Source organism: Trichomycterus rosablanca, chromosome 16, assembly GCF_030014385.1.
Source record: "Trichomycterus rosablanca isolate fTriRos1 chromosome 16, fTriRos1.hap1, whole genome shotgun sequence".
NCBI classification, from domain to species: Eukaryota; Metazoa; Chordata; class Actinopteri; order Siluriformes; family Trichomycteridae; genus Trichomycterus; species Trichomycterus rosablanca.
In genome coordinates this window covers 5,112,863-5,125,863 of record NC_086003.1, presented here as the reverse complement: position 1 = coordinate 5,125,863, position 13,001 = coordinate 5,112,863, and the positions used below count along the sequence as shown (strand labels likewise).

The following is a 13,001-nucleotide window of genomic DNA, read 5'->3' as shown; positions in this document are numbered from 1 at the left end:
AGATTGTTTAGGTGTACGCAAAGTGCTAAACATGTTAACATGCTACACGTTTTCTTTAAAACCTTGTAAACCCAGTTTTCTTAAAAATACCTAGTTTTATCCTTTAACTTACTACAGGCAATAAGACTAGTTTATAGTTCACACCAGTTACACTAGCTTGCTGCTAACACAGTTAGCACAGTTCAACTAGCTAAGCAAAGCCTCATCGCTAACAAGTTACACAATTAGCAAAAAAAGAAAAGTCTTGAAGTTTTGGACATAAATTCCAGCTAAATAAACTCAATCTCGCCAAAAACTCCATCACCAACTTCATTCAGTTTTACATTTTGTGGTTAAAATATTAGCGACTATCTTCGGTAACTCGCTGTTCCCTGTAGGCAAATAATTCAGGCCGCGTCCCAAACGGCGAACTAGAGCACTTGTCTGGATAGTAGGGTACATTCAGGTGCTGTGAGGTCCACTTGGTGGACACTTGATATTCAATTTAAAGCTAAAACGCAGCACATTGTTGTTTAAGTTAAACTTTTTTTTACAGAACTTTCCGCTTACTGTACTTTATTTTAGTCAATAAAAGTGGCTACTTTCATTTATCGTGTCAGATTTGTTTATCACTAATGTTGTGTGGCTACCTAGAGGGACAGTTGGATGTGATTCGGGACGCGGCCCCTGTATTTACTTGTAATGACGCTACTATCACACGAGGAAGGAGCAGAAACAGAAGATACAAAAATTAATGTATTTTACCTAAGTAATTAAAAAAGCCCAATATAGCGCTAAATATACTTTTTAATTTTGATCATTTGTTCTGTTTATAATTCCAGGCCTAATATATATAATGTAAATAGAAATGTAAGCTTTAAGCGACAGCTCCTACTCTCAATGGGCTGCGTTCATGTTACATTCAAGTGCTCTTAAATTTTAAGTACAATTTAGTTCCAGACCTGAAGGTTTACATCATAAATGATTTACATTAGGCGCAAATAGACCTCAGACAAAACAAGCTCCCTTTTCGAGACTTTTTATCCTAATTTTATACTTTTAAATTTAAATCTGTTGAGTTTTAAATATCTGAAAAAATGAAATAATGAGAATAAACAATCATAACAATGTCTGTGCATGTCTTCAAAAATCTATTTTAATACACGTTTTTGCTTACTTTTTTGCTTTACCAGCTACTATGACATTAAAAATGGCAGTATAACTATAAAATTATGTTTTGTTTTTTTCTCAAATCATTTGATTTTGGTAGCCCTGCTGCTCTTTTCTGCAGCTATTCATTTTACAATGTACACATGGAACAGTGTTCTGTTAACCAAGGTTGGGAAGAAAACCTAAATTGTCACCCTAAAGTAAATGTGTTCAATGGGTTGCATGCAATCCAAAAACAAACAAAAAAGTCTTCTGTGAAGTAGAAGCTGCTAAAAAATGGGTAACACTGTCCACAGTCAAGTGAGCTTTATATTGCTATGGGCTTAGAGGCAGCTGCTTTCTTAATTTTTGTCCATGTGATCATCATAGAATATGATGCATGCAACCAATATAATCGAAGTATTATATTGAGCTATTCTCTCTGCTTATAATCTTTATATGTTTTTGTATGGTATATGCATGAGACGAGAAAAGTACACATCAGTCTTCTTGTGAATAGCAGATTGTATTTCTTTTCAGGGTGGTGAGAATCATACGTTCAAGAGTATCAGGGGAGGAGAAGGGCCCCTGTGATAGCAATTTCCACACATCTTTTGTTATCCTATAGTATTTATGTGACTGTGTGAGCATAATAGTGTGTGAGAAAAGGCCCAGAGGCTGATAGCGATATAGTTACTGGATCTAAGCCCACCCTTATGCAACCATTAGGATAAATAGAGAACTTGTAAACAATGCAAGTCAGTCGTGCTTAGGAGTGGCTCAGTTTATTGTGTTTGCTTGTGTTCCTTAATAAATCTATATCTTTTTCTGTTACTTCTGGTGTTTGGTTAATTTTGAAGCCAAAGTTAATTTTTTTTTGTTTGGCAGCATCTAAGCCATCTAAGGACAGTGGTAGCTCAGTAGTTAAGGTACAGGACTAGTGAGCCGAAGGTTCAAGCCCCACCATCACCAAGTTGCCACTGTTGGGCCCCTGAGCACTGCACTTAACCCTCAATTTCTTGAATTGCATTCAGTGATTAGTGTAAGTTGCTTTGGACAAAAGTGTCTGCTAAATGCCACAAATGTGTGTTATGTATGTAAACCCAAGGTGATAAAGAACACTTGCTTGACTGTAAAATGGCAGGTTTATTCTTTGTACTAATCTTTTACAAGTAAAATGCATTCCAACTTTTACACATTTTTAGATATCACATTATTTATTTAAAATAACCATTCTAAACACTTTTAAACAGCAAGTTGTGTGGGTCTTTGTTTTTGTAACAAAATGTAACAGTTCAGTAGTGCAGTCAATTATAATCACTAATAAGGAATTAGGAGGTCATACCACAAAGTAAATAAGATTACAGAACATCAGAATAATAAATGACCATGCTGTGTGCATCGTTTATTTATATACAAAAGACGTTTTGTTTCGAAAATTCCATCACATTAGCACAATTACGTTAACAAGCGTTAGACGTACGCCTAGTCATTAAGGCCAGGCATGAACCAGGACAATTCAGGTGGAACTTGAAGGAAGCATGAGTGTCACAGGTTTAAAATGCGTGGGTTCAAATATGCACGTAATGCCCTGAGTAGGGTGTAGTGAAAGCCTTTGTTTTCCACTATATAGTGCACATATGTAGGGAGTGTGGAGCCAATTTGAAATTCAACCTGTGTTGATGTTCTGATACTGTATTTAGAAAGCTCAGTTCTTGTTATGGGTAGTGGTGTGAGTACACGAGAAGCCGGGGTGTGCAGGCTGGACTGGACTGTATGTATTACTGGGATTCTTTACTGGGACGTGTGCGTGGTTGATAAACAGACTTGAACTCCCAGTAAGCTTCCCAGCATGATAAATAGCTGAGCTGATATAACGGCGTGTTATTTATGGACTGTCTTGCAGCTTTGAGAAGAAAGAAACGATAATGTAGCGTTTAGACAGTTTTAACTAAATGTAAATATAGGTATAAATATAAGTATAAATAATCAAACAACGACTGGATTTTAAACCGTATTTTCTTCTTTTAAAGATTCATAGAAGTTTTTTAAAGGTGAGTCAGTCTGTGCCTGTATTTACTGCTATAACGTGCTGACTGTGATTATATGGGCTACGGCTTGGCGATATGAAACAGTCATCATATCGCGATATTTGAAGATTTACACACGGTACATAAAGTATCGCGATACTTGAAGATGTTTAAGTACATACAAGTAATGTATTTCATTTATTTTCACGTCTTTGTCCAAAATGTTCATGCATTTGAGTCCATTATATGCTTATTGCTATTTTTTTGTTTTGTCTAATGGGTCAAACGTATACACTACACTTATACTGTGTTATACACAATACAGTTAAAATTAGAAGGAACAGAATGCCTTTATTTGTGATTTATACATACATCGGATTAGGCATAACATTATGACCACCTTCCTAATATTGTGTTGGTCCCCCTTTTGCTGCCCCATACACAACAAACCGTGCTGCACTGTGTATTCTGACACCTTTCTATCAGAGCCAGCATGAACTTCTTTGTTGGATCGGACCACACGGGCCAGCCTTCGCTCCCCACATGTATCAATGAGCCTTGGCCGCCCATGACCCTGTTGCCGCCCATTACCACCGTTCCTTCCTTGGACCACTTTTGATAGATACTGACCACTGCAGACCGGGAACACCCCACAAGAGCTGCTCTGACCCAGTCGTCTAGCCATCACACTCGCTCAAATCCTCATGCTCGCCCATTTTTCCTGCTTCTAACATCAACTTTGAGGATAAAATGTTCACTTGCTGCCTGATACATCCCACCCTAACAGAAGTCCCTAACAGGTGCCGTGATGAAGAGATAATCAGTGTTATTCACTTCACCTGTCAGTGGTCATAATGTTATGTCTGGTCAGTGTATACAGATGTACAGTACAACGAAATTCTTTCTTCGCATATCCCAGCTTGTTTGGAAGCTGGGGTCAGAGCTCAGGGTCCAACAGTGTCTGCATGGCAGAGCTGAGATTTGAACTCTCAACCTTTCACTTGATAGCCCAAAGCCGTATCCACTAGGCAACCATTGTCCAATTACGTATACACATGTACTATTAAAACCCTGAGCATTAATCTGGATTCCCTTGTCTGCACCCCTTTGCATCTATAAAAGTCTCCAGTATTTTAAGAAAGCTTTCCACAGTATTGAGTGTGTGCAATTTGGAATGAGAGGCACTTCCATGCACTTCCGATTCATCCCAAATGTGTTAAATGTGTCTTTATAGACTCCGCTGTGTGGTCCATGCTGGAAGAGGGAAGGTCTTTCAGCAAACTGTCTCCACAAAGTGAAAAGCATTATTTATTTAATACACCTGTATGGTAGGGATGTTGTTGAAACACTTAAACTTGATGATCAGGAGGGGTGTCTACATACTTTTGATCATACAGTCTCAGTCCTATAGCTCTTTTCATCTTGATCAACCACATTTATAGCATTATCAGCAAGCTTCTTATCACTATACTTGATTGAAATTAGGAAATTGATAATGTTTGACTACATTTGTTGATTTTCTGGGAAAGACCTGACTTATCAGTTTTTTTCTTTATTGATCGGACACAAATACCCACAGACAGAAGAGTGGAGGCTGATATATCTGTTGAGGTGTGGGCACAACTGGAACATCCATCAAGCTCAAGGTCAGGTGTCTACATACTTTTGACCATTTGGTATTCTAGTATACTTTCATAATCTTGACCGAGCATCTGTAAGCTTTATTTATAACACAAGAACTAGGTGGCTAAGCTGTTATTTTTACACCTTCAAAAGTGTGTGATAGACTAATAAAATGGTTTTGTCTGTTCTACAGAACATTGCATTTGCTTTGTGTAGCACTCTTGTTTTTCAATCCTTAAACTGCTCGGTTGTGAGTCAAACCTTGGCGTCTTTACAGATATGCTAAAAGTAAATAAGAGATAAAGCTTCACATGTGTACAGGAGCTCTGGAGATAAACCAGCATGTTTTAACAGTGCCTGCTGGGACTGATTTGCCTTTTAGGTAAATTTGCTCATTTTGCTTTTGTTTTGTCTTTGCCTGCAAATCAGAAAATCAGTCCAAAATTCTTTGTGATGTCTTAATATAGGTGTGGCTTAAAGATGTCTCAAACGTCTTGCTAATATTTGTATAAAACCATTTATATAAAGTAATTGGTTTAGTTTTTCATGCATTGTTTTTATCCTATATTATATTCTGCATTTTCTCCCAATTTCTCGTAGTCAGTTTGTCTTCCGCTGCTGGGGGATCCCTCATTGCAGTTGAGGAGGTTATATTGCTGCTCACACCTCCTCCGACCTGCGCGCAGTCCTCAGCGGAACATTTTTTCACCCATGCACTCTGTATCTGCCTCTCTATCTGCCAATCAAGGCAGATGTGTCTGCTGCAGGCAATGCCAATTATGCCCGCTAGATGGCGCCCAGCTGACGGTAACAACGCCGAGTTTCGAAACGAGGAGTTCAGAATCTTGGCGCTGGTGTGCTAGCAGAATATCCTGCTGCGCCACCTGGGTGCCTGTACATTGTTTGATTAGTTTGGCATAGATGAACTCTAGTGGCCTGTGAAGAACCCTGACTTCAACCCTGTTAGGATGAATTAGAGCACTGATTGTGAGCCAGGCCTTCTCATCCAACATCTGTACCTTACTGAATAGACACAAATCCCATCAGACACACTCTAAAATGGTAGTGGTAGCCTAGTGGGTAGAGTTTTGGGTTATCAATTAAAAGGTTGAGAGTTCGAATCCCAGCTCTGTCATTTAGCCACTGTTGGACCCTTGAGCAAGGCCCTTAACCCTCTCTGCTCCAGGGGCGGCGTACAATGACTGACCCTGCGCTCTGACCCCAGCTATCAAACAAGCTGGTATATACGGAAAAAGAATTTCAATGTACTGTACATGTGTTTATGTACAGTGTATCACAAAAGTGAGTACACCCCTCACATTTCTGCAGATATTTAAGTATATCTTTTCATGGGACAACACTGACAAAATGACACTTTGACACAATGAAAAGTAGTCTGTGTGCAGCTTATATAACAGTGTAAATTTATTCTTCCCTCAAAATAACTCAATATACAGCCATTAATGTCTAAACCACCGGCAACAAAAGTGAGTACACCCCTAAGAGACTACACCCCTAAATGTCCAAATTGAGCACTGCTTGTCATTTTCCCTCCAAAATGTCATGTGATTTGTTAGTGTTACTAGGTCTCAGGTGTGCATAGGGAGCAGGTGTGTTCAATTTAGTAGTACAGCTCTCACACTCTCTCATACTGGTCACTGAAAGTTACAACATGGCACCTCATGGCAAAGAACTCTCTGAGGATCTTAAAAGACGAATTGTTGCGCTACATGAAGATGGCCAAGGCTACAAGAAGATTGCCAACACCCTGAAACTGAGCTGCAGCACAATGGCCAAGATCATCCAGTGTTTTAAAAGAGCAGGGTCCACTCAGAACAGACCTCGCGTTGGTCGTCCAAAGAAGCTGAGTGCACGTGCTCAGCGTCACATCCAACTGCTGTCTTTGAAAGATAGGCGCAGGAGTGCTGTCAGCATTGCTGCAGAGATTGAAAAGGTGGGGGGTCAGCCTGTCAGTGCTCAGACCATACGCCGCACACTACATCAAATTGGTCTGCATGGCTGTCACCACAGAAGGAAGCCTCTTCTGAAGTCTCTACACAAGAAAGCCCGCAAACAGTTTGCTGAAGACATGTCAACAAAGGACATGGATTACTGGAACCATGTCCTATGGTCTGATGAGACCAAGATTAATTTGTTTGGTTCAGATGGTCTCAAGCATGTGTGGCAGCAATCAGGTGAGGAGTACAAAGATAAGTGTGTCATGCCTACAGTCAAGCATGGTGGTGGGAATGCCATGGTCTGGGGCTGCATGAGTGCAGCAGGTGTTGGGGAGTTACATTTCATTGAGGGACACATGAACTCCAATATGTACTGTGAAATACTGAAGCAGAGCATGATCCCCTCCCTCCGGAAACTGGGTCGCAGGGCAGTGTTCCAGCATGATAATGACCCCAAACACACCTCTAAGACGACCACTGCTTTATTGAAGAGGCTGAGGGTAAAGGTGATGGACTGGCCAAGCATGTCTCCAGACCTAAACCCAATAGAACATCTTTGGGGCATCCTCAAGCGGAAGGTGGAGGAGCGCAAAGTCTCGAATATCCGCCAGCTCCGTGATGTCGTCATGGAGGAGTGGAAAAGCATTCCAGTGGCAACCTGTGAAGCTCTGGTAAACTCCATGCCCAGGAGAGTTAAGGCAGTTCTGGGAAATAATGGTGGCCACACAAAATATTGACACTTCAGGAACTTTCACTAAGGGGTGTACTCACTTTTGTTGCCGGTGGTTTAGACATTAATGGCTGTATATTGAGTTATTTTGAGGGAAGAATAAATTTACACTGTTATATAAGCTGCACACAGACTACTTTTCATTGTGTCAAAGTGTCATTTTGTCAATGTTGTCCCATGAAAAGATATACTTAAATATCTGCAGAAATGTGAGGGGTGTACTCACTTTTGTGATACACTGTATATATGACAAATAAAGGCATTCTATTCTACAATATTCTAAAATCGTGTGGATAGTTCTAGAAGAACAGCATTGACTCTTCAGGGATGGGTTTCCACTAGGTTTTAGAGTGTTTCTGTGGGAACTCATTCAGTCCAAAGAGCAATTGTGTGGTCAGGGGCTGATGTTGAACAAAAAGGCCTGATTCCCAGTCACTGCTCACATACATTTTGCCTTATGGTGATACATTCCTATTAAAAAGGACAGATGGGGCGAAGTGACACCCAAAAACGCTTCAAAGACAAAAGACTGATGGTGTTTAGATTTTTCTTTCATTTCTCTCACACAGTGTCTGATTTAGCTTCCTGCTTTTACATTATCGAAGGTCTTTCATTATAATTAAACACTGAATTGATTTGTTCTCTGTCTGCTTTCAGATGCAGATGCACTTCGAAGTATCAGACAGTGTCACGCTGCTCTTTAACTTCTGGAATGTGCACGGACCTGGAGGTACACAAGAATCCCAAACATTATCCACTATCAGCCTGATGTGTTGATAATACTCTCTAGTTTGGCTCAGATTTTTTTTGCATTTGTTTTTGAAGGCTACTTTAATTATTATGGGTTTGTGAATCCAATTAACTTTTTTCATTGGAGGTGGATATTTTATTTTTAGAGAGATGTGCTGTTATCAAGGCGTCTTTTTCCGGAAAGGCAGTGGTTAGTTCGATAAGACAATGCCAGATGCCAGGCTTCATCCTGCATGTGATACAACAAAGTGGCATTGTAGACACAAAATGCATGCGCTTGAGTGGCCTGCCTGCAGTCCAGATCTGTCTCCTGTTAAAAATACATGGTGCATCAGGAATGGAGGATTAGACAACACTGACCACGGACTGTTGTGCTGCTGAATGCTTGTATCAAGCAAGAATGGAGAAAAATTTCCTTTGCAAAACTGCAGTTCCCAAATCAATAAATTACTACTGAGCTAACTTGTTTCACTATGCAAATGCACATGCTGACTTTGTACATGTCTAATCTCAGAATAAACACCCTGCAGTAATTATGTGTAACTGTGTTTGACATTAAACTTAAACTGATGAACCTTGTGTAACCAGTAATTACCGTCATATCCTTAATGTAACCAAAGTATGTAAAACATGATGTTAAAAACCTAATTAATATAAAAATATATGAAAAATATCATCCAATCCAGGCTAACAGCTTTACATGCTTCAAACTTTGTGGTACGTTTCAACATGACTAGTCCCCTGTGCACAGACATGGTTTCATGAGGTCAGTGTTGAGGAACCTCAGTGGTTAGTCTGACCTTAACCTCAGAATATTTTTGAAAGGTTCTGGAGTTTCGGTTGCCAGCCAGTGTTTTTTAACACAATGCTCAAACACTCAGATAAACTCCAAAATCTTGTGGGATGCCTTGGCGGAAGCATATAGGCTGTAGATCGAGGACCAGCTTTACAGTAATGCACATGGGTTTGGAGTGGAATGTCCAAAAAGCTCATGTTTATGATGTGCCCACATATTTCTGGCCCTGTAGTGTATGAATGACTCGAAGTTTAGTCATTGCTAGTAATTAACCTGGTTTATCTGTGTGAACAAGCAAAGACTTGCTTGTTTATCACTTAACATGCATCGATCTGTATTTACAGGAATGTTCCTTTCTGTTTTGGTGGTGCTGCTCCTCACGGTCATGTACGAGCTCCTCAAGGTGTGGAAGATCACTCTGGCAAAGCGATCAGAACATCTGGCTTCATCCTTTCCCGCAAAATTAAACCCAGGGATGGAGCATGCTGATAGCAGCTCAGTTGCTACCGCCCCATCAGAAACATCAATCATCAGTTCTCTGAGTTCTTCAGAGAACGCAGCAGGATCTGGTTTCTCCACGCTGACTGAAAACCGGTATGAACTTCTGTTTGTCAAAATGTATCTACAGGTATAAGAACCATCCATTACTAAAGGTGCTTGTTTGTTCCCATTGCAGCTGGTTCCTTCGCAGTGTGCAGACAGGTCTGCATGTTATCCAGGTGGTCCTGGGGTACATGCTCATGCTCTGTGTGATGTCCTACAACGTCTGGATCTTCCTCGGTGTCATCATCGGGTCCATGTTGGGCTACTTTGTGGCTTTTCCTTTTCTGGAATATGTGAAGTGACGGGACGGGGGTACAGATTCATTCCATGTCGTTTGTTCCAGTGATTAATTGTGCTGAATTGCCAGAACCTCAGTCCCAGAACGGTTCAGGTTCTGACTTCGGTGCCGGAAATAAATGGGATTGTATTTATTTTAAAGGAGGGGAAGAATCAACAGGCACAAGGTATATATGTGAGGTTGGGATAAAAGGAATACTCCAGCATTTTGAACCTTATCTTTATCTTCTGCATTTGTACAGCAAGTGTATAGAACCAGTTATTTTAAACATCATTTTTTATAATAGAAGTCCAAGGGACGGTTTTTCAATAAATGTTTTTGCAAAACACACTGGACTTTCTGGAACTGGAATTTTTCAGTCAGATGTGTTTATAACATCATATCAGAATCTAGGGTCAGTTTCAAAGTTTAGAAATCATCTTACATTGTATCGTTCGTTCAGTAGGCTTAAGGTCCTAGTTTTTACACATAAAATCCATCAAATCATGTCTTTAAAAACCTCATTTTGTGTCAGGAAGCAGTCCATTGTTGCCCCAATGTGTTATATATAGAATGCCTTTATTTGTCATATATACATATACACATGTACAGTACAACAGTGGCTACATGAAAGAGCTGGGATTCTAACTCTCAGCCTTTCAGCTGACAGCACAAAGCTCTACCCACTAGGCTACCACTGTCCCAATATATGCACCAATGAGCCAAAACATTAGAACCATCCTACTAATAAGCTGTCAAAACAGCTCTGACCCTCTCATACAGATTCACAGACCCCACAAGACATCTAAAGTAGTCCATTGGTACCATAAGGTCCTTTAACTTCTGTATGTTGGGACGTGGGTCGTCCTACAGTGCGTCAAACAGGATTTGTTGGACCAGTCGACATTTATCCTCCATCCATTGCTCCCATTTCTGCACGCTTATTGAAGGTGCATTTAATGGTGGCCTGGAGCATGGGCACTTGGACTGGCCTGCGACTACTCAGCCCCATACACAGAAGGGTTAGATAAACCTCATTAGTATTGAAATGGTTGGCAATTTGGGCCACATTAGGTCTTTGGTTGTTCTATGGGATCAGTGAGTCCTGGCCGCCCAACAGCCTGTCAGCGGTTCATGGCTTGCTCTTCTCAGACCACTGCTAATAGTTAATTGGGGTGGGGGGTACTAACTATGAAGCACCCTTTGATTTAGCCCTTTTAGAGTTGTCTGATCAAGTAACTACCATCAGCCCAATGTTTAATTTATCCCAGAGTGTAACATGCACATTTTAAGGGGTGGTTCTAATGTTTTGGCTCATCACTATAATGCAGTTGGTGTGGTTGAAACATCATAGGACACCCTATGTTTTTAGATGGCTCCAGGCCTGTTATGACCCTAAAAACACACCCAAATTATTGTTCTTGTTCTCTATAGTGAATCACATTAAAAATGCTGGAGTGTTCTTTAAACCATACGTACAGTTTACAAGCTTGTTGTGTTCCAGGTCACTTTGGCTTCAAGATTACAGTATCTTGTGCTCATGGCCTCAGTCACAGACCTCTGATACTCTGTCCAAACAGTCTGTAGTTACCGTGTAGTCAAGGTCAGTTCCATGTAAATGTGCCGTTTTTCTATTAAACTGTAAACTGTGAGAACATCTAGCCTAAAGACGACACACAACGAGCAGAGAAAGGAGTCAAGTCATTTCTGCAACTGTAGTTACAACAGTCTGACCTCGTGATTAATGTAGTTCTCATATGTACGCAAGTGACTTTTCCTCTACAGGAAGTAAAAAAGAACATCTGAAAATCATGTGGCCTTAGCTAATGTTCACCAGCAATATGTACTGTACACCTTCATTTTGTGATTGTGTACGTGCATCTATATTATATGGCAAAAAGTATGTGGACACCCCTACTCAGTTGCTCGATTGTATTAAGTGATAATTGTAAGTCACTTTGAATAAATGTCACAAATGTAAATAGAAATGATTTATCCTAGTCAGGGTTATGGGTTATTTCCCCTGGAATCACGGATCACAATGTACCCCTCACCCAATAATGTCTGTATGTAGACGGGCATTCAAACCCTAGATCCCAGCAGTAGAGGACTAGTGTAATTACTCTGAGCCACCCAAAGCGCAATAATATTAGTTATATGTAATAAAATAAATGCTTTGTGCCCTTACCTCAACTTTATTGAACACCGTTAGGATAAACTGGAACGTCGAGGTCTTAACTTACTAATGTTTTATTGACTGAATGAGCACAAATTCCCACAGCCAAACACTCAGAACTCGTGTGGAAAGCCGTCCCAGAATGAGACTTTATCCTGGTAGGGGTTACAGTGGGTCTGGTTCCTTCTGGAATCACAAAGTGCAATGTAGTAACACGCCCCAGAAAAGACACCAATCTCACATCCTCTGCCATTACCCCTTACCCAACTATGTCTGTATGTAGACGCCCGATTGGCCGATACTCCTGCTGGGCATTCGAACCCTAGATCCCAGCAGTAGTGGGCTAGTGTAATTTACCCCTGAGCCACCCAAGCGCAATAAAATTAGTTATATGAAATAAAACATATGCTTTGTGTCTATCTGTGCGGAGCCCTGACTTTAATCTTATTGAACACCTTTAGGATAAACTGGAACGTCGAGGTCTTATCTTACTAATGTTTTATTGACTGAATGAGCACAAATTCCCACAGCCAAACACGCGGAACTCTTGTGGAAAGCAGTCCCAGCAGAGTGATGGTTGTTCTAGCCACACTGGTGGGAGTCAAATTAATAATAATAATAGTAATAATAATGGTTATTATTGTGTACGCATACTTTTTGGCCTTATTATGTAAGATATGGGTAAATAATTGTGTTTTTAAAAAGAACTAATCTTGCTGGCTTTTAGAGTCAATTTACTATTGATAAATATTGTAATGAATGTTTTATTTTGGTTCATCTGCTACTTTTACAATGTAAATAAAATTGATCAAATGTTATTGTTTGTTCACACATTGAATTATTCTGTACAACTATATAACTTTTACCAAGTAAAATCCACAAAAAAACTTGCACCTGATGATACCGTCATTACTTATTAAGGAGAAAATTGTGTTATAGAAATCGTCTCGATAAACGAATCCAGTCTGAACAGAGCTTAAGGTTATCTAT

General features: G+C 40.1%; 1 protein-coding gene across 3 annotated transcripts; it reads left to right on the top strand.

Annotated features, from left to right (window-relative positions):
* Nucleotides 1-2,865: 2,865 nt before the first annotated feature.
* On the top strand, nt 2,866-12,829 carry slc31a2 (solute carrier family 31 member 2). Of its 3 annotated transcripts, XM_063011659.1 has the most exons (6): nt 2,866-2,966; nt 3,162-3,182; nt 4,738-4,804; nt 8,127-8,199; nt 9,360-9,609; nt 9,692-12,829. In XM_063011659.1, the coding sequence occupies exons 4-6, from the start codon at nt 8,127-8,129 to the stop codon at nt 9,858-9,860; spliced, it is 492 nt and encodes a 163-aa protein (XP_062867729.1). In that variant the 5' UTR covers nt 2,866-2,966; nt 3,162-3,182; nt 4,738-4,804; the 3' UTR covers nt 9,861-12,829. The 3 variants fall into 3 exon arrangements, with proteins under 3 accessions (XP_062867729.1, XP_062867728.1, XP_062867731.1); XM_063011658.1 differs by having other exon boundaries at nt 2,866-3,182; XM_063011661.1 differs by lacking the exon at nt 4,738-4,804 and having other exon boundaries at nt 2,866-3,182.
* Nucleotides 12,830-13,001: the final 172 nt, after the last annotated feature.

Coding starts and splice junctions, on each gene's coding strand:
- slc31a2 (XM_063011659.1), top strand. CDS start 8,127: ATGCAGATGCACTTCGAAGTATCAGACAGTGTCACGCTGCTCTTTAAC. Junction 8,200..9,359: donor GAATGTGCACGGACCTGGAG/GTACACAAGAAT, acceptor CTGTATTTACAG/GAATGTTCCTTTCTGTTTTG. Junction 9,610..9,691: donor TCCACGCTGACTGAAAACCG/GTATGAACTTCT, acceptor TTCCCATTGCAG/CTGGTTCCTTCGCAGTGTGC.